The 18,476-nt window shown below is 58.7% G+C and overlaps 1 protein-coding gene across 1 annotated transcript in view; it reads right to left on the bottom strand.

Annotated features, from left to right (window-relative positions):
• The window catches only part of LOC128331382 (SCO-spondin-like), a 126,140-nt gene that overhangs the window by 9,043 nt on the left and 98,621 nt on the right, over nt 1-18,476 (bottom strand). Inside the window, exons 87-103 of the mRNA XM_053264726.1 lie at nt 18,148-18,357; nt 16,480-16,647; nt 16,211-16,345; nt 15,176-15,419; nt 14,362-14,514; nt 13,552-13,598; nt 13,091-13,261; nt 12,229-12,399; nt 11,571-11,726; nt 10,893-11,023; nt 10,322-10,446; nt 7,159-7,205; nt 5,286-5,558; nt 4,774-4,938; nt 4,100-4,216; nt 3,224-3,362; nt 1,226-1,434 (exon numbers count right to left, since the gene is read on the bottom strand). Coding sequence (XP_053120701.1) covers nt 1,226-1,434; nt 3,224-3,362; nt 4,100-4,216; nt 4,774-4,938; nt 5,286-5,558; nt 7,159-7,205; nt 10,322-10,446; nt 10,893-11,023; nt 11,571-11,726; nt 12,229-12,399; nt 13,091-13,261; nt 13,552-13,598; nt 14,362-14,514; nt 15,176-15,419; nt 16,211-16,345; nt 16,480-16,647; nt 18,148-18,357 — 2,661 coding nt within the window. The remainder of the gene's footprint in view (nt 1-1,225; nt 1,435-3,223; nt 3,363-4,099; nt 4,217-4,773; nt 4,939-5,285; nt 5,559-7,158; nt 7,206-10,321; nt 10,447-10,892; nt 11,024-11,570; nt 11,727-12,228; nt 12,400-13,090; nt 13,262-13,551; nt 13,599-14,361; nt 14,515-15,175; nt 15,420-16,210; nt 16,346-16,479; nt 16,648-18,147; nt 18,358-18,476) is intronic.

Consider the following 18,476-nt stretch of genomic DNA (forward strand, 5'->3'; position numbering starts at 1 on the left):
GAGATCCTTTGGAGTGACAAAAACAAGGGAACTGTTTATTGGTGGTGGTGGGTGGGTGGGGGACGAAAGGGAATCCTGGGGTGAGCCAGGAAGGGGGGAAGATAGGAACTGGCGCACCTCCAGAGAAGGGAAGAGGCAGAGGGGAGGGGAGCGCTCCTCCAGTGAGAGCTGTGGGGCTGCACAGAAGTAAATGAATCATGATTCAGCTCAACGGGCTTCCTTTTAAGTAAGTGACTGTTCTCTCTCCCTGCCCTTTGCCTTGTAGTAAGCAAGTGGAATTGCACAGAAGTAAATTATTCAATGGGCTTCCTCTTCAGTAAAAAGTGCACGAGAAAGAGTTGGATTCAGAAATCTGCTCAGCTGCTCTCCGCTCCCCTTCTGTGTTGACAAGCTCAAGTTATATTGGAAGCAAGCGGAGGAGGAGGGAGGTGTGGGGTTTGGGATCTGTGGGGAGGAAAGGAGGCTGCCCATGGCTGCAGGGACGCGAAGGAGCTTCAAGCAGCCCAACAGCTGGGGAAATCCCCCTCGACTGAGAGGCCGTCAGGGACACCGAAGGACACAGAGAGCAACAGCAGCGAACCACTTGGCAGGACAAGCCACAGGCACAGGCAGCTTCAGGGGCAGGAAGGTACTCTGAGGGTAGGACTTGGGTATTTCCCTTGGGGTAGGATGTGGGTCGCCCTAGCTGCCCAGTCTCACTGATGGGCATGGAAGCTGCCAGGGTGGCCAGGCTCGGGTCAGGCACTTGGGGGTGGGGGAGAAAAAAAAACAGAGAATGATTTCTAATTAACCAATCAATTTAATTAATTCCAATCTAAGATAATCAATTAGTTAATTAATTATCTTTGTAAACTGCTTTGGGAACTTTTGTTGAAAAGTGGTATATAAAGATTCATAGTAGTAGTATCAGTAGTAGTGGGGAGGGGAGGGAGAGGGGCCATCTTGTCTGCAAGGTCCGAGCTGCAGCCCTGGGAGGCATTTGTGGGGCAGGGTTTGATGCCATGGGGCTCCCCTGCTCTGGGTCTCCCCCTGTCATTGGACTCCAACACCCATCATCCGCAGCCACAAAGAGGCTCTAGGCCAGCAGCACCTGGTGGGAGCCCTGCAGGGCTGGGCCTCTTTGCTGCGTCAGCCCAAGGAATCCCCACCGGGCTGAGATGGCCAGCAGCAGCAGGCTGGGGGTCTGGCCTGGTTGGCATGTGGGCCGTGGGGCGGTGGGACTCACCAGGGCAGGCCTCTGGGCGGCACTGGGCCACTTCCTCCATGGCGTCGGCAGCACAGGGGGCTCCCCCTCCGCTTGGGCTCTCGTGGCAGGGACGTCGCCGCAGGGAGCTGCCCCCTCCGCAGCTGGCCGAACAGGGGCTCCAGGCGGACCATTCCCCGTAGGACGGGCACTCCTGCTCCGGGCAGGCAAAGGTGCCGTTCAGGCAGGTGCTGTGAGGGGAGACAAGATGAAATCCGGGCGCCCCGAGGGCCATGGGGCGTGGCTGGAAGCAGCCCCTTGGCAGAAGCTCTGGAGAGTGCAGGTTAATGCTGGGGTTCACAATCTTGGGTCCCCAGATGTTGCTGGACTACAACTCCCATAATCCCTAGCCACAATGGCCTTTGGATGATGGAGTCCCACCCTATCTAGGTGATGTATGGCAAATTAGATATAGAAGAGCATAGCTTGAATTAAGCTATGCCATTCTGCCTAACTAGTCTCAAGGATCTGCTTTGCAGAAAAGCCCTGTCACTACTGTTTATTCCTGCTGGTAGTTTTCCCTTTCCCCAAAAGTCAGAGTAACCGCGAGTGCTGAATGTGATAAGGCTGGAATAGACTGGCTGACTGCTTGCACTTACTTATCTTGTAACCTATTCCCTAACGGCAGGAACCTTGGCCAATCACGGATGGTGACAACAATCTGCCTCTTCTATGCAGCTGTTTTCTAAAGAATATTTTAGAGTATAAATGTATTGCTCTCTGTAATGAGTTTTTGTCCTGCTTTGAGCATGAGCCAAGCAGCACCTTTGCTACATAAGAGCAAATAAAGCTTTGATCTTAAGTCCTCTCGTCTGGGCTGATTATTGGGCTCCATCTGCCCAGGAACGAACCTCCCCTATTGGAGTCAAGCGTACCCCGATAATCAAGTGGTGCCGTGACTCTGATGTGGGGTGCAGTGGGACCCCACTGGGCGGTGCGACCCCTCCGGGGCTCTCACTGGGTGAAAAGGCAAGCCAGCTGCCAGGAAGTTTCCTGGATCCTTTTTTCACAGGCAGAGCTGCCCCCGAGTGGCCACCACAAGTGTGAGGAGTCCAGAGAGGCGGATCACTGGGTGCAGCCCAGATGCGCGCAAGGGTTAGAGTCCCAAGTTGCAAGGGTTAGAGTCCCACGGAGCGGGTGAGTGTTGTGCAAGCCTAGACACTATAGACATTGCAGAGTCAGGGTCCCAATATAGTCCAGGTGCACAAGGTTGGTTAAAGTCCCACCCACTGGGTTAGAGTCCCAAGCCCCACGCAGAGATGGGGATAGCTCTGAGCAAATCGAGAGGGGAGTCATGCCCCCGTTGGAATGTGTTTTAAAGAACTGGCAGGTTCTTACGGGCGGAGACCCGTTAAAGAAAAAGAAGGTGTTTGATCTTTGTCAATATTTATGGTTTTGTTATAGATTGGAGTCTGGAATAAAATGGCTTTCAGAAGTTCTATTGCAGCTGTTATTGTTTTGCACCTGGGTGGGGAAGTTTGAGGAGCTTAAATATGTGCGCAGGCCCTTGTGGAGTTATGGTCTCAAGACCAGCTGATGAAGGGTTGTGGGTTCTGGAGACCACATTGGTCGCTGTTGGCAAGGTACCTGCCAGCCCACTGACAACAATCTGCCAGTGACAACAATCTGCCTCTTCTATGCAGCTGTTTTCTAAAGAATATTTTAGAGTATAAATGTATTGCTCTCTAATGAGTTTTTGTCCTGCTTTGAGCACAAGCCAAGCAGCACCTTTGCTACTTAAGAGCAAATAAAGCTTTGATCTTAAGTCCTCTCGTCTGGGCTGATTATTGGGCTCCATCTGCCCAGGAACGAACCTCCCCTACTGGGGTCAAGGGTACCCCAATACATCATAGGGACCCATGCTTGCGACCTCCTGATTATGAATGTCTGTGATTGGTTAAACATCTTTCACAAAGATCCTGAAGGGGTCCATGGCCCCTTGCCCGGGAGCGTGGCCCTTTCCCCGAGCTGTCTGCTTACCAGTTGTGACAGTCCAACTCTTCAGCCTGCCCAGGCCCAAACTCCAGGGTGCCGTTGGCCATGGGGAGCCCACAGCGGCAGGCCGGGACTGGCACACACACCCCATCCTGGAGGAGCTGCCCCTCAGGGCACCGGCATCCTGTGCGGGAGAGGGAGCCGATGAGCAGGGCCTGGCTGGGCCACAGAGCACCATTGGGGGACTCCAGGGAAGACTCCGCAAGGGGGCCTTTAGGAAATAACAAGTGGCGGGGAGGGGGAGGACCATAGATTGCCCGAGTTGCTCCCGAATCACGAAATAACAAACCAGTAGGCTGCAAGTGTGGCCCACTTCTTCCTCTTCCTCTTAGCTGCCCTGTGGAACTCATTGCCACAAGATAGCGTGATGGCGCTAGCAAAAGTAACCCTTTGACAACTATGAGGAGGGCAGCTATAAGGCGGGCCTCAGCTGAAGAATCCAGAAGCGCAGCCTCCTAAAGATGGTCTACCTCTGGCTATTAGCTGCTGAAGACAAAACGGCGAAGGGACACACGGCCATCGCCACAGACTATTCAGCTGGCCCCGCAGTGGGTCCCTGAGGCCAGAGCAAGAGACCCTGGGATCCTGGGCAGGTACAGAAGGCAGGGCTGAGGACCAGGCCTCCGGAAAGAGGCGAGAGGCTCAGGCCAGCCCTGGCCTCCTTGGGGCTGGATCCAGATCTGGAGGCAGGAGCGAGGCTGAGCCCCCCTCCCCTGACCAAAGGGCCAGCTGGAGCAGCAGGCGAGGGCTGGGCCGGCCATGTGGGGCTCTGAGCAGCCGGGGCGAGTCGGGGAGGCCATGTGGGGCTAAGAAGACGTCGGCAACCGGTGGGCTGGAGGAGGTGGGGTGGGGGAGGGTCACCTGGCTTGCAGCCCCCCTGCAGGCACTCCACGTGTTCCCAGAGGTCTGCACAGGTCCGGGGGCAGCCGTTGGCGCAGGCCGGGTCAGGCACCTTCCCCCGATGTCCACATTCCTCTCCTTTGGGGGAGAAGCAGGATGCCAGTGTGACACGTTTGGAGTGGCCATGGGAGAGATTCAGTGGCACACAGGAGATGGGGGCCGTGTGGCTATAGGGCACAACCAGGCAGAGCTGCATGGAACCACACAGCTCTACCTGACCAATGAGCAGCCTGCAGGCAGCACAGGAGAGAGAGGAGCCAGCCAAGCAGCTGCTGGGAAGCCGAGGTAGCTGTGCCCCCTTTGCCGCCGCCACCCCCCAGCTTGTTGGGACGTGCCACTACTGTCCCAAGTCCTCCTGCAGTGGGAACAGAACAGCTCCTGACTTGGGGGGAGATGAGGCAGAACTGTGGGGCAGCCCTACTGAGGGTGGTCTTTGCTCCTCATCAGCTTCCGTCCAGGACAGCCTGCTGGGAGAAAGGCCTGCAAGGCGGCGAAACTGTGCAGGGCAGAAGCAGGACGAGGGCAGGATGAGGGCAATGAGGGCAAGGGGGTTTGTGCTCTGGGGTGCTGCTCCCCACCCTCCCAGGCTCCCGGGACGCAGGCAGGACAGGCAGAGTCGGCTCCAAGTCGCTCACCCGGGCAGGCGGCCGTGTTGCAGCTCTCGGACTGAGACCGGGGGCCCCCCCGGCAGAGATGCCCCCCTGCGGGGTGGCGGGCAGAGCGCCAGCGCAGACGGAAGCCTCCACTGCAGGGCTCCTGGCAAGGGCTCCAGGGGCTCCAGTCGCCCCAGAGGCAGAAATCTGGGAGGGAAGGAGAGGGAGGGGCCTTCAGAGCCGCTCGGGGGACTCCCGGCCTGGCCAGAGCCCACCACCGCCCACCAGAAGCAGCCCTTCCCTTCTTCCAGCCCCCTGGGCCCGGCTGGGCCTCGGCTTCAGCGGATGCACATCTTCTCCTCCAGTCCAGCATGGCCTCCAAGGGAGCCAGAAGAGAGCAAGGGGGCACATCTGGAGCTGGGCAGGGACATGGGGGTCAGCGGCGACTCCCCTGGAGAACGCCCCCCCTTGGGTTAGACTCTTGACCCTCCCCTCGGCCCCCAACCCGAGAACCAGCCCGGCCCGGCCAGCCCCGGAGGGGATGCCCAGCTCACCTTCGCAGGCGTGGGGGTCTGGGCACAGCTGCTCCTGCGCCAGTTCAGCAGGGCACAGGCTCGCCTCTCCTGCCCAGGGCCTGCCCGTCTGAGGGTCCAGGCACAGGCGGTAGCGGTGCTGTACGGAGACCAGGGTGGGCTGGGCGGGGGCTTCTTGGTGCCAGCTGTGGTGCTGAGCCAGGAGGACGGACGCGGCGCTGGGGCTGAGGGCCACCAAGGGCAGGCAGGAGGAGCAGGGGGTCCATTCTGACCAGGCACTCAGTGGGAGCAACCCTGGGCGGGGGGAAGAACAGAAGAGTGAAAGCAGCCCTTGGGGAAGGGTCCCACTTGGTGACTCAGCTGGCTGACGGAGAGATCTCTTGGTCTGCAGACGTGCACTGACCACACAGTTCCCATCTGCTGGATCCACCCGTCAGCTTTTTAGAAGTTTGGGACTCTTCCAAAAGTGGTTCAGAATAAAGATATTTTGAAAAGAGGAAGGCAAGGAGCTCCTTTGGCCGAGAATAGCCCCAGGCCAGGGAAGGGGGTCCAGGAGGCTGGCAACTAACTTGCCATTTCTTGAAAATCGTGTTTTGGGGCTGGGTGTGATGAAAAGTCCTGCTAGTCTCTGGCTGTAACGCAGCAGAATTCTCCAGACCAGGGCGCTTTCCAAGTTAGCAGCTCAACAGCTGCAAATCACATTCAAAACGTAAATAGCAAAGTGCCCAGCAGGGGGAGCAGTCTCGCAGAAACTAGCAACCCGGAAAGACAACAACTTCTTTATGCCGGATATACGACATCCTAGCACTATATCGTGGTGATTAAATTCGAAGCAAGGCACTGGGAATGCGAATGACACCCTGCTCTCACCCTGCGGTGTCACAACACAGGAAGTGCGGAAGCACACTTCAGAGATTCGTTGTTACTCCATTGCAGGGTCTAATCTGGAAAGCGCCCAGGCTGGCCATTTCTACCTGATGAATGACCGGCCTGCAGGCAGCACCACACTTGGCGGGGGGGGGCAGGAGACAGAGGAGTCACCCAAGCTGCCTCCCCCATCCCCGGCCTGTTAGGCCCAGTTGCTACTATGCCAGACCATTCATACCAGAGGAACGGAAGGAAAGGAGGCCTGGACAGCAATGCTCATCTTCTGGTCTGCCACAGCCAGTCTTTGCACGTGTGCTGGTGTCGGCATGCTAAAACGGAACACAGCGTGTGGCAGGGCATGCGGCCGACCACCGGCTAGCAACACGTGCAGGCTGTTCGAGCACTTTCTCCCTGGCTGCAGTCATGGACTCAGCAGTGCCTTAAGACCAACCTTCCCCATTGCAATCAGTGCTTTACTGCTAATGCTGAAGGTACACAGTGAAATTTCCATCTGGAATTCAAAGGTTGTGGCTTTCTGAATGTGAGGCATGCGGATGCCTCTCCCCTTCAGGTTTAAATCAATGCCAGAACTACTAGGAAGGCACACAGTGGCTTCATCTGAAGCAGACCTTACACCACTCCCATTCCTGTGCCAGGGCTCATCAGAACTTTAAAAAAAAAAAAGAGGAAGTCCTTTGCACATGTGTAGAGTCCTTTTTCCTCACCCGAGGAAACCAGAACCTGCTCTCCAACTTCTGGTATTAGGAGGAAGAGGCCTGAGATCCCGAACCTCCCCCGTTAAAAATCAAGTATTGTGTGCAGACCAAGAAGTGCAGGATGAACCTCACACCTTGAGCCAATGCTCCCAATTCCTGAGGAGGGCTTCTGTGCCCATCTGGCTGCTGACAGGCTGACCGCAGAGAGCAAGCTGCTCTCAGGCCACTTACGGGCTAACCTGCAGTGGCCCCGGGTACAGATGTGGGGGGAAGGAAGGGTGGGGCTCCCCCCCAGTGAACAAGTCACTCACCTTGGCAGCCTGAGCTGCTGCACTGGAGCTCTCCCTGCTGGCACACGCTGCGTAAGGAAAACCACCAGTTAATTAATTAATTATTATTATTGTATCTATTTAACACATTTTAATGCCTCCCCATACACAAGTCCCTGGGTGGTTCACAATCTAGAAACACAAGCACAATGAAAACATTAACACAAATTAAAACAGTTTAAAATACAGATCAGATCTCTGGTGATGCCCAACGGATTGCGAGGCATCTCTGCGTCCGTCCCAGACTGGCTGCAGCGTCATCTCTGGGCCACACGGGCCAGAGCTCGGGTTTGGAACCAAGATGCCACCAGGGAGGTTCAACTCACTTTCAAGCCAAACTTTACAGCCCCACGAGTGGGGGGTCCTCAGCCTTGGATCCTCAGATGCTATTGGACTACAACTCCCAAAGGCCTTTGGCCACCAAGACTGGGGGAGATGGGATTTGTAGTCCAACCAAATCTTGAGAACCCTGCTCTCAAGGGCTAGAAACTGGCTTGTCCTCTTCTAAGTGAAAGCTGAGATTCTTGGGATATAGTCCAGCCATTTTAGGTCAAATGTTTTTGGGAGGGATCCCAAAAGTTTTGAAAATCGGTACAGATGTCAAGGACAGACACTGTGGTAAATAACATACTAAAAGTCCTGATCATTGCTCAGGGTGCTTTCCAGATTCACCCCTACCACAGTGTCACAATGTGTTTGCTGTGTGTGCTTGCGCACTTGCTTTGTTGTGACATCGCAGTCCCTACTTTCAGCAGGGTGCCATTCACATTTCGGATGCCTTCTTTTGGATTTTATCATTGCGATTTAGTGCTATGACGTTGTTTGTCCATTGCAAAAAAGTAGCTGTATTTTCCCATTGTAGGGAAATTTTCCCATTGTGGATTCTGGGGATCGTTTTCAATTTGATCCTGCCAAGCCAAAGCATTTCGCCACAGCTGTAGCAGGTAATCTGGAAAGCACCCAGGTGACGGTTCTCAGATGCAAATAGTCAATGCCAAGTAGGGAGAGGAGAGCTGGTTTTGTGGTAGTAAACATGACATGTCCCCTTAGCTAAGCAGGGTCTGCCCTGGTTGCATTTGAATTGGAGACTAGAAGTCTGAGCACTGGAGCATTTCCCTCCCTGGCAGCATCTCCAAGATAGGGCTGAGAGAGACTCCTGCCTGCAGCCTTGGAGAAGCTGCTGTCAGTCTGTGTAGACAATACTGAGCTAGATAGACCAAGGGTCTGACTCAGTATGTGGCAGCTTCCTATGTTCCTAAGTAGCAAAATTCTCCCTGACTAGCTGACCCCGCACAGAGCATCTGTGTGGCGCTTTGGGGCTGGCAGTTTCCCCCTCCCACTTCCTCCTGCCGTGGTCTCTCCTCTCTTCCCCTTCCCTCCAGCCCCATGCTCTCTAGCCCTCCTCCCCCTCCCGTTCCTCCCCACACACAGAGCCTCACCGGTCGAGCGGCCAAGAAGGGCCCTGCCGCCACCGCTTTTCTCTCCCTCTACTCTGCCCGCCCGCCACTCCTTTTCTCTCGCTTGCCTGCCGCCGCCATTTTTCTCTCCCACCCACCTGCCGCTGCCTTTCTCTCCCTGCCGCCACCGCTTTTCTCTCCCCCCACTCTGCCCGCCCACCACCGCTTTTCTCTCTTGTCTGCCGCTGCAACTTTTCTATCCCGCCCGCCCGCCTCTGCCTTTCTCTCCCTGCCGCCACCGCTTTTCTCTCCCCCCACTCTGCCCGCCCACCACCGCTTTTCTCTCTTGTCTGCCGCTGCGACTTTTTCTATCCCGCCCGCCCGCCGCTGCCTTTCTCTCCCTGCCGCCACCGCTTTTCTCTCCCCCCACTCTGCCCGCCCACCACCGCTTTTCTCTCTTGTCTGCCGCTGCGACTTTTCTATCCTGCCCGCCCGCCGCTGCCTTTCTCTCCCTGCCGCCACCGCTTTTCTCTCCCCCCACTCTGCCCGCCCACCACCGCTTTTCTCTCTTGTCTGCCGCTGCGACTTTTCTATCCCGCCCGCCCACCGCTGCCTTTCTCTCCCTGCCGCCACCGCTTTTCTCTCCCCCCACTCTGCCCGCCCACCACCGCTTTTCTCTCTTGTCTGCCGCTGCGACTTTTCTATCCCGCCCGCCCGCCGCTGCCTTTCTCTCCCTGCCGCCACCGCTTTTCTCTCCCCCCACTCTGCCCGCCCACCACCGCTTTTCTCTCTTGTCTGCCGCTGCGACTTTTCTATCCCGCTCGCCCACCACTGCCTTTCTCTCCCTGTCGCCCGCTCGCCCACCACTGCTTTTCTCCCCCCCTCCACCTGCTCTCCCGCCAGCTGGTTGCCGCCGGCACTTTCTTCCCCCTCTCCTCCTCACTCCGCCGGCCTTTTGCCGGAACTCTCGCAGCGTGTCGCAAGAGTTCCGCCGCCAAATCCTGGACACGCATGCCGGCGAAGAGAATTAATTATGCAGAAGTTTCATGCAGGCTGCATTCTGAGACACACCACGAGCTAGACCAGGAAGTAGCATGCCATGGAAACCTTCACTTTACGGCAAAACCATTGGTTAAAACCTACAGTGCAGACCACATTTTTCTAGAGAATTGAATGCTCTACAATGTTTGTATTAACTTTTTCTTGTGGGAGCAACAGTTTGTGAGATATATGCAAAAAATAATTTTGAGCAGCCATTTTCCCAAGATGGCAGCCAAAGTTCAACTTGCAACTATCAGGACTTTCAGTATGTTACTTACTGCAGTGTCCTTGGCATCTGCACTGATTTTCCAAAGTTTGGGATCCCCCCAACAATGCTAAAAATTGTCCTAAATGACTGGACTAATAATGAATTGCACAACTGAGACGAATGTCTGTTCTCACAGAGCATGATTGTGACTGTGCCAAATAATGCACCAAGCCCAGGAGTGATGTTCAAAGGTGTCCAGTCCCCTCACCGAACCCCACTTCCCCTAGTCCTTTGGCCTTCCCATCGCCATGACAATGGGCCTGCGGTAGGGGGCCTGCCCTGCCTACCCACTTCTAGCCAGGGATGGAGAGCCCAGAGCAAAAGGTCGCCCCTCCCAGGCCCCTCCCCATTTCTTCCACCTGCAACTGCCCACCCCAGGGGCAACTTCCCGAGGGCAAGCCTGGCCCACCCCTTGCAGGTGCTGGTTCCATGGACTCACCACTCCTTGCAACCAATCAGAACTGTGTCTTCTGCAGCCAGGTACACGGGGCCTTCTGATTGGCTGAGGTGAAGACAGCCACACTGCGAGGGCGGGACGCAGGCTCCATTCTGTTCCACCAGGCCCTTGTGGGGGGGGGAGAAAGTGAAGGGGTCATTGTGTGGCCTCCCCCTGGCCACTGAACCACCGCTGGAGGCCCTGTGAGTGGGACCTTGAAGAGGAACTGGGGCTGTGCAGAGAGCAGGAGGGCTTTGATCAAGAAGCTCAGGTGGGGAGGGGTCTCTCTCAGGGGCACAGGTCAACGCCAAGTAGCACCAAGCAAAGCAAAAGCACAGTATTTCTGAGCATGCACAGAGTGTGTTTGCCCTGCAGCTCCTTGCCACAAACCTGGGGTGAGAGGGCAGAGCTTCCGAGGTTGCGATTTCCTGGCAGATCTGGGCCCCGGCCCTCTTTCTTTGGAACGTCATGGCTGCACTCACAGCCGCCAGGCTTGTGGCTGCTTGCACCAGAATCTTGCAGCAGGGAGTTCCGCACACAACCCTTGCCCCAGAAGAGGGGCCACGGCACTCACCTGTGGGCAGTAGCAGCCAGGCAGGCACCGGGGGATGTCCCTGCAAAGCTCTGGGTGCCGGAGCGTGGAGCAGAGGCGGTCACAGGGGGAGCCGCACTGCTGGAACTCAAAGGGTCCCTCACAGCTGGACTCTGGGGAGAGGGGAGGCGAGGCAGAGGCGGGAGGTGAACGCTGGCTCCTCAGCGGGACAGGCAGAGAGAGGAGATGCGGCTGCCACAGTCTGCCCCCACCCGCCCAGGCTGCTAAGGGGCAGAGCGTGCATGCAGGCGAAGGGACCGAGGAAGCCGCCTTCTACCGAGTCAGGCCATTGGTCTGCCTAGCTCAGGATCGTCTTCACAGACTGGCAGCGGCTTCTCCAAGTCTGCAGACAGGAGTCCCCCTCAGCCCTCTCTTGGAGCTGCTGCCAGGGAGGGGACTCAGCACCTTCTGCATGGCAGCAGGCAGGGGCTCTTCCCCTGAGCTGTGGCCCCCACCCCTAAGGGGAATGTCTCACGGTCTCTCATCCAAATGCAAACCAGGGCAGGCCCTGCTTAGCAAAGGGGACCATTCATGCTTCCTCCCACAAGTCCAGTGTGACACTTCCTGCTCCCTTGGCCCCCCTTTCTGCGCCCCCCCTGCATTCCACGCCCCCCCATCTTCTCCCTGAAGGCAGCTCAGTGTGCAATCCGGCTGCCTCACCGGAGCACTGGGAAGAGTCACACATGCGGAACTGCCCGTCCAGCCCCACGCAGGGCTCCCCGTCGGCCCCCGAGCCCTGCTGGTTCCGGTATCGCTGCTGCACGAGGGAGCTGCACGAACAGCCCGTCCACTGCGTCCAGGGACTCCACGGGCACTCTGCGGGGGGGGGAGGGAGAGGAGGAAGAGGAGGGCTCAGAGCCGAGCGGGGTGGGGACCAGCCCGGGAGGGACTCGTTTCCGCCTCTGGGTCTGCAGAGGCTCCCTCCGTCCCAGGGGTCCGATGAAGGCATGAAAAGTCCTGCCTCCAAATCCAAACATGCAGCTACCAACATGCAACACACGCCAGGATATCCCAGGATGAGAGCCAACAAGGGAGGAGTGCGCGAAGCCCTCTAGAATCCAGCGCTTGATCTGAGGCAGGTCCCAGCCCGGGGGGGGGGGCAGGAAGCAGCAGCAGGGAAGCCAAGGAGCCCCTCAGCCTGGGCAGAGGATCCCCCCCCCCCAAGGACAGGGGCTCTCTCGCCTTGGACCCCAGGCATTGGCCTGCAACTCCCATCATCCCTAGCCACACTGGTGATGGGGGTGGCCATGGGCATCGGAGTCCAGCCACTTCAGGGGACCCGTGCCCGGGGCGGGCGGGGGGGGCACAGCAGCCTCACCTTCACAAGCCCGGAGGAAGCAGGCCCCCACCTCCTGGCGGCGGCTGTCCGTGCAGGGCGCTCCCGCATCCTGGGGGGTCGGGCAGGGGCACAGCCCTGTCCGGGTGCTCAAGCCAGTTCCGCAGGACCTCGAACACGGGCCCCAGGCTGACCAGTGGCAGGACTCGTCCCCTGAGGCCAAGAGAAGAGACATTCGTCTTGGGCTCCGGCCCCTCCCTCGCCCCCTCCAGCCTGTGGCCTCCACAGATTGACCTCCTCCCTTTCCCAGGCCGCTTTGTCTGGTGGCCATGAGGTCCATAGGCCAGGCAAGCATGGCGCCCTGAGCCTCTTGGCGTCACGGATGTGCTCGAGGCACACGGAGTTCACCAAACCTCTGGGGAGCTGGAAGTGGCTTTCTACTGTTCAGCCGTTTTAAATGGTTAACAAATGTATAACTGTTTTAATTTGGTTTTTTACCCTTTGCTTTGTAAACCAGGCGCCATGAGATATTGGCATGTGGCAGTACAGAAATGGAATCGACTGACTGATTGATGGATGCAATTGGAGGCCAAGTTTCCGTGTTTTGAAAGACTTCCCGGGTTTCTGAAGCCTTTCCTTTGCCATCATTCTAGCTGGTTTTAAACCTTCGTTTAATTGTTGTTTTAAGCGATTGCTGTTTTTATTGGTTGCAAACTGCCCAGAGTGACTGAGACGGGCCGGCATCCCAGTATATTTTAGACACGAATGGGTGTGGGGCGCCTGCTGCTCGGACGGCATCCCCCCGCCCCCCTGCTGGGCGTCCTCCTCCGTCCCGGCGTGAAGGAGTCTCCTCCTCGCGAGGAGACCTCTGGCCAGGGGCCTTGGCGCCCACCGACGCCCTTACCTGAGCAGGGCGGGGCAGAGCAGTTCTGGGCCTGCACCTCAGGGCCGGCGCAGGGCGAGCCGTCGTTGCGGGGCGGTGGGTTGATGCAGGCCCGGGTGCGGATCTGGGTGCCGCGGCCGCAGGTGATGGGGCAGTCGGACCAGGGTGACCAGGGGGTCCAAGCACCGTGCACTGTCCACAGGGAGAGCAGGGAGGGCCAGGCATCAACTACGGCAGGGGGTCCGTACGGCAGACCCGCCCCCCGGGGTGCTCCGCCCCCTCTCAACCGTTATCTATGCATTGGCCATCACGACCACACTTCTTGTTGACAACGTCTCCGAGCGAGAGCCGGGCTCCCCACCTTGGGGCCTCAGGTGCTGATGGACTACAACTCCCATCATCCCCCGCCACAACGGCCTTCAGCCATGCGTTGACTCATGTGCCCATTTAAGGGATATGCAGGGGAGGTTGCCCCGACTCACCGGCACAGGCAATGTCCAGGCAGTAGATCCCTTCCGGGGTACACATGCTGCGGGGGGGGGGGGGAAGGAAGAGGCAGAGAAAGGGGTCAGTGCCAAATCCAGAGCCCAGGAGTGGGGCGGGGCCTGGGGCGGGGGCCTTCCTGAGCTGGCCCAGGGGACCCTGCTGGGATCTAGCATCCTGTGGACTTCCCAACCTTGGGTCAACAGAGGTTGGACTACAACTCCCATCATCCCCAGCCTTCAGCCATTGTGGTTGAGGACGATGGGAATTGTAGTCCAACAATAAATACGCTGTATAAAAATATGTTAAAGTAAGTCCTGCAGTCCTCTCCAAGGGTGAACTAGGCCAGATCATTGAAAAAGGATAGCAGACAGCTTTGCTCACACGCAGTGAGCAGTGTGGTGTAGTGGTTAGAGTGCTGGACCAGGACCAGGGAGACCTGAGTTCAAATCCCCACTCAGCCAAGAAACTTGCTGGGTGACTCTGGGCCGGTCATGCATCTCTCAGCCTAACCTACCTCACAGGGTTGTTGTGAGGATAAATATAACCCTGTACACCACTCTGGGCTCCTTGGAGGAAGAGCGGGATATAAAATAATAATAATAATTATAATTATAAACAAGATAGATAGAGAGATAGAATAAGGATATTTGGGGACCCAAGTTTGCCAATGCTGGCTTTATGAGCATCCCTTCGTATTTGCGGCTCACAGGGTGTGGGTCCTGAGCGAGCTTTCCCAGGCCCTCTGGGCTGCCCTGCCCCTCTGGAGCCTGCCTGACCCCCGAGGCCCCTCTCTAGCGGGCACTCACCACTGCTGGCACTCGCCCTGCAGCCAGCTGCTGCCCAGGGGCATCTCCTGGCCCCCGCGGAGACACAGTGGCGGGCAGGGGCCCGGGGCGCAGGGGCGGGTTTGCAGCTCCTCCTTCAGGCACTCCGGGGCCCATGAGCTGGAGGTGGGGGTCCTGGAGGGGAGAGGGAGAGAGGGAGAGAGAAGGAGAGCGAGCCCACTCCCTCACTGCACGCCGTGCCAAATCCAAACAGCCGAGAGAGAGAGAGAGAGAGAGAGAGAGAGAGAGAGAGAGACGCACCCCAGCAAAAAGAGGCCAGTGGGCAGCATTTGCCGCCTTCTCTTGACCATCTCCAAGCAGACTAAGACCACACTCCATAGGGAGCTGCTGCCTCCGACTGAGCGGGACCTTTGGCCGGCCTTGCTCAGGACTGTCCACACGGACCGGCAGTGGCTCTCCAGATCCCTCCAGGGACTGCCCTGGGGGGGCCCTTCTCTTTCACGGCGCGATGGCCCCGTCCCCTGGGCAGCTTTTCAAGGGTCCAGGCAGGAGCCTTTCCCAGCCCCCCCTGGAGATGCTGCCGCTGCCGCCTCCAAGGACTGGGCCTGCCCCCCACCCACCCCGCCTCACTCAAGCCCCCCTGGAGCCAGCTCTCCTCCGGTGTGACTCCCGCAAGCGAGCTCCATCCCCAGAGCCTGCCCCGCCCACGGCTCTGAGGGGCGCTGGTGCCTTCCGCCCCTTCATGGGCTGCCTCCCCTCCTCCCCCCTCCGAGCGCTCTGGAAACGGGCACGCAAGCTCTGCCAGGCCCCGCTCCGCCCCCCACCCGGCCCTTACCTGAAGCGGGTGCGGAGGCCGTCCCCGCAGGTGGCGCTGCAGGGAGCCCAGCGGGACCAGAGGCTCCAGCCACACGCCGCGCTGGGCAGGCAGGTCTGGTTGGTGCAGAGCAGCCGCCCCTCCGAGCAGGTGCAGTTGTGGCAGCCGTCCTGGCGGAGGCTGCCTGCCACCCAGCTGTGCCCCTGGGCGTCCGTGCACTCGCAGTGCTCTGGGGAGACGCAGCCGCCATCCTGCTCCAGCATCCCTGGGTGGGGTGGGGTGGGGTGGGGTGGGGGACAGGTGAGCAGGAGGCCTGGTCCACGCTGGGCGGCCCCAACCACACGTGGGAAGCGTCGACCGCCCCAGGTGCTGTCCGACTACGACTGCCAGCATCCCCACCTCTGGGACGCCTGCGGCTGGGGACGATGGGAGTCGTAGTCCAGCAGCAACCGGGGACCCAAGCTTGAGAACCCCTGGCCCCCCCGGTCTTAGCCCCACACTGCAGAATGTGTCCCCCACCTGTCGACGGCCGCGAAGCCCTCCCTTCCCGCGGGGACTCCTTCCTTCCAGAAATGGCCCAGCTCTGCTCAGGGCAAACTCACCGCCCCCTCCTCCCTCCCCAGCACTGCTCAAGGGCTGGCCAAGGAATGGCGGCACAGATGACGGTTGGCCTCCCTCCCACGGATCTCTCCCTGTCTTTGGGCAGATGCCCCCCCCCCCCGCCCACGTCCTGGTCTTCTACCCGCCTGTGCCAGGTGTGGGTAGGTGGGTGCATCCGGGCAGCAGGGCACTCTCGGCACCTGACCTCTCGGCCGGACCATCAGTTCCGGAGGCTTCCTTGGTGGTGACCAGCAGGGTCCCCAGCGGGGTCAACTGACTGTCCACACAAGGGACTCCTATGGGTCCTAAAGGGGGGAGGCAGCTGGCGTCCCTAGAGATGTGAGGGCCTGGGGGGAAACCATTCCTTCCAGGACAGAAGACCCTGCATCCTTGCGTCCCCCCCTCGGCTCCTTCCACAGAGTGGGGCACACAGGCATCCACAGGGGCCTGACTTACCCTCCGGGCAGCGGCATCCGGGCTCACAGGCCTCCCCGCCATCCTGGCACACCAGGCCCTCCTGGAGGTCCCAGCAGTGGCGGGGGCATCTGCCGGCACAGTCCACCAGACTCATGGTGGGGGGGCAGCCCTCCTCTGCCGGAAGGGAGCATACAGTTACCGAGCAGCCGGGCTGGGCCAAGAGGCGGCGGGGAAATAGAGCCCCCCCCACCCCGAGGGCGCCACTGGAGAGCTGCCCGACCACGGCCACCCATCTCCCCCCCACTTACCGCAGGGCTGGGGGTTGCAGACACGCACGTGGTACTTCTCCCCGGGGCAGTGGCGCCCTCCGTTCTTGGGTGGGGGGCTGGTGCATGTCCTGGTGCGCACCGAGCGCCCCCCGCCACAGGTGCGGTCGCACCACGACCAGGGGCTCCACTTGGACCAGGCGCCGTCCACTGCAGCAGGGACAGGAGGAAGAGAGACCCCAGGGTGGGGCTACCAAGGAAGGGCCCCAAGCGGGCCTGCTAAACCCACAGGCATGTCGTTCGGCTGCTTTGTGGAACAGGCCGGGGGCCATTATCCCTTCTCCCATCCCAAGTTCACAAACTTTCCGTTTCTAACCAATGAGCTGCCTCCTCCACTCAAAAACAAAACAAAATACAATTTACCTTTGGAAAACATTGCCCCAGGATATTATGAGGCCCACAAGCAGGAGTGGATTTAGAACAGGGTTAGATGAATGTAGGAGGATAGGACAACTTAGGGGCTCCCAACCCCACAAAAGCCAGAAATACAGTTTCCAAAGACGTGTGACGTCTCACAGCTGGGACGCTGGGTGGGGACCAAGGGCTGAGGATGGATCTTGCTGTCCTGCTCGGCTTGTGAACTTCCCTGGGGAAACCAGTTTCATCTTGAGCGCTGGGCTCAGCCCAGTTCTGGCTCATCCTGTCAAGCCGGGGGACGGGGGGGGGCACCAAAGGTTGTTCCTCTCTCTCTCGCCCCACCCAAGAGCCACACTGCCTGCAGGGCGCTTTCCAGATTAGCCTCTCAACAGTGGCAAAATGCTTCCGTTCAGGGAAATCACATTCAGAATGTAAATAGCAAAGTGCCCAGCAGGGGGAGCAGTCTTGTGGGAACGAACAACCTGAAGAAAAACAACCACCTTTTAATGCCGGATATATGAGGTCCTAGCACTATATCGCGGTGATTAAATTTGAAACAAGGCATTGGAAAGCTGAGCGGCATCTTTCTGTCCGCTTAGGGACTGCGGTGTCACAACACAGGAAGTGCGGAAGCACACTTTGCTGATATGCCGTGACCTCATTGCAAGGTCTAATCTGGAAAGCGCCCGGGCTGGCCATTTGTAAGGTAGAGCTGTGTGGTTAACCACAATGATGAATGGCTAGCCTGCAAGCAGCACGGCTCTCAGGAAGGATTGAAGATGGAGGAGACGCCTGGGTGCTTTCCAGATTAGACCCTGCAATGCGGTCATGGTGTGTCATTAAATTGTGCTTCTACACTTCCTGTGTTGTGACACTGCAGTCTGTACACAGACAGCAGGGTGCCGTTCACATTTCCAGTGCCTTGTTTCAAATTTAATTGCTGTGATATAGAGCAAGGACGTCGTATATCCGGCATAAGAACGTTGCTGTTTTGGGGGGTTGTTAATTTCTGCTGTTTACGTTCCGAATGCGACTTGCCTGAACAGAGGCATTTTGCTGCTGTTGAGCAGCTAGTCTGGAAAGCTCCCTGCGCAGCTGCTGCCGGGAAGCAGAGGCCGCTGTGCCTCCTTTGCCGCTTCCCTGGCTCATTAGGACCAGCCGCTACTGGCTCAGCCCATAACATGAGAGGTGCAGGAGCTCAAGGTCCGCCTTGAAGTCCCTCCGCTTAAGCCCGGATCCGTCCAGGCTGGCTGCAGTTCCTCAAGGGGGAAGCACAGGCCATGCGAATCCTACCTTTGCAAGCCTGCAGGTTGCAGAAGCGCCGCTCGGCGTTGGCGGTGAGGATGTCCTGGCACCAGTGCCCCCCTTGGCCGGGCAGGTGGTAGGTGCGCAGGCGCCGCTGCTGCCCCACGCCACAGCTGCGGGAGCACTCGCTCCAGGGGGACCAGGGGTTCCAGGTGCAGTTCATGCCCAGGCACTCCTCTCCTTGGCACAAGGGGGTGTCTGTGGGGAGAGGAGGCCCGCAAGTCACTTATGGGAGTCAGGAGAGTGAGCTCTGAGGCCACAGGGCCTTCGCCTGTGCCCCAGGAGGCCTGCCCCGAGTTCCAGAGGTGTGGGGGCTG

The sequence above is a fragment of the Hemicordylus capensis genome, chromosome 6 (assembly GCF_027244095.1).
Source record: "Hemicordylus capensis ecotype Gifberg chromosome 6, rHemCap1.1.pri, whole genome shotgun sequence".
Lineage (NCBI taxonomy): Eukaryota > Metazoa > Chordata > Lepidosauria > Squamata > Cordylidae > Hemicordylus > Hemicordylus capensis.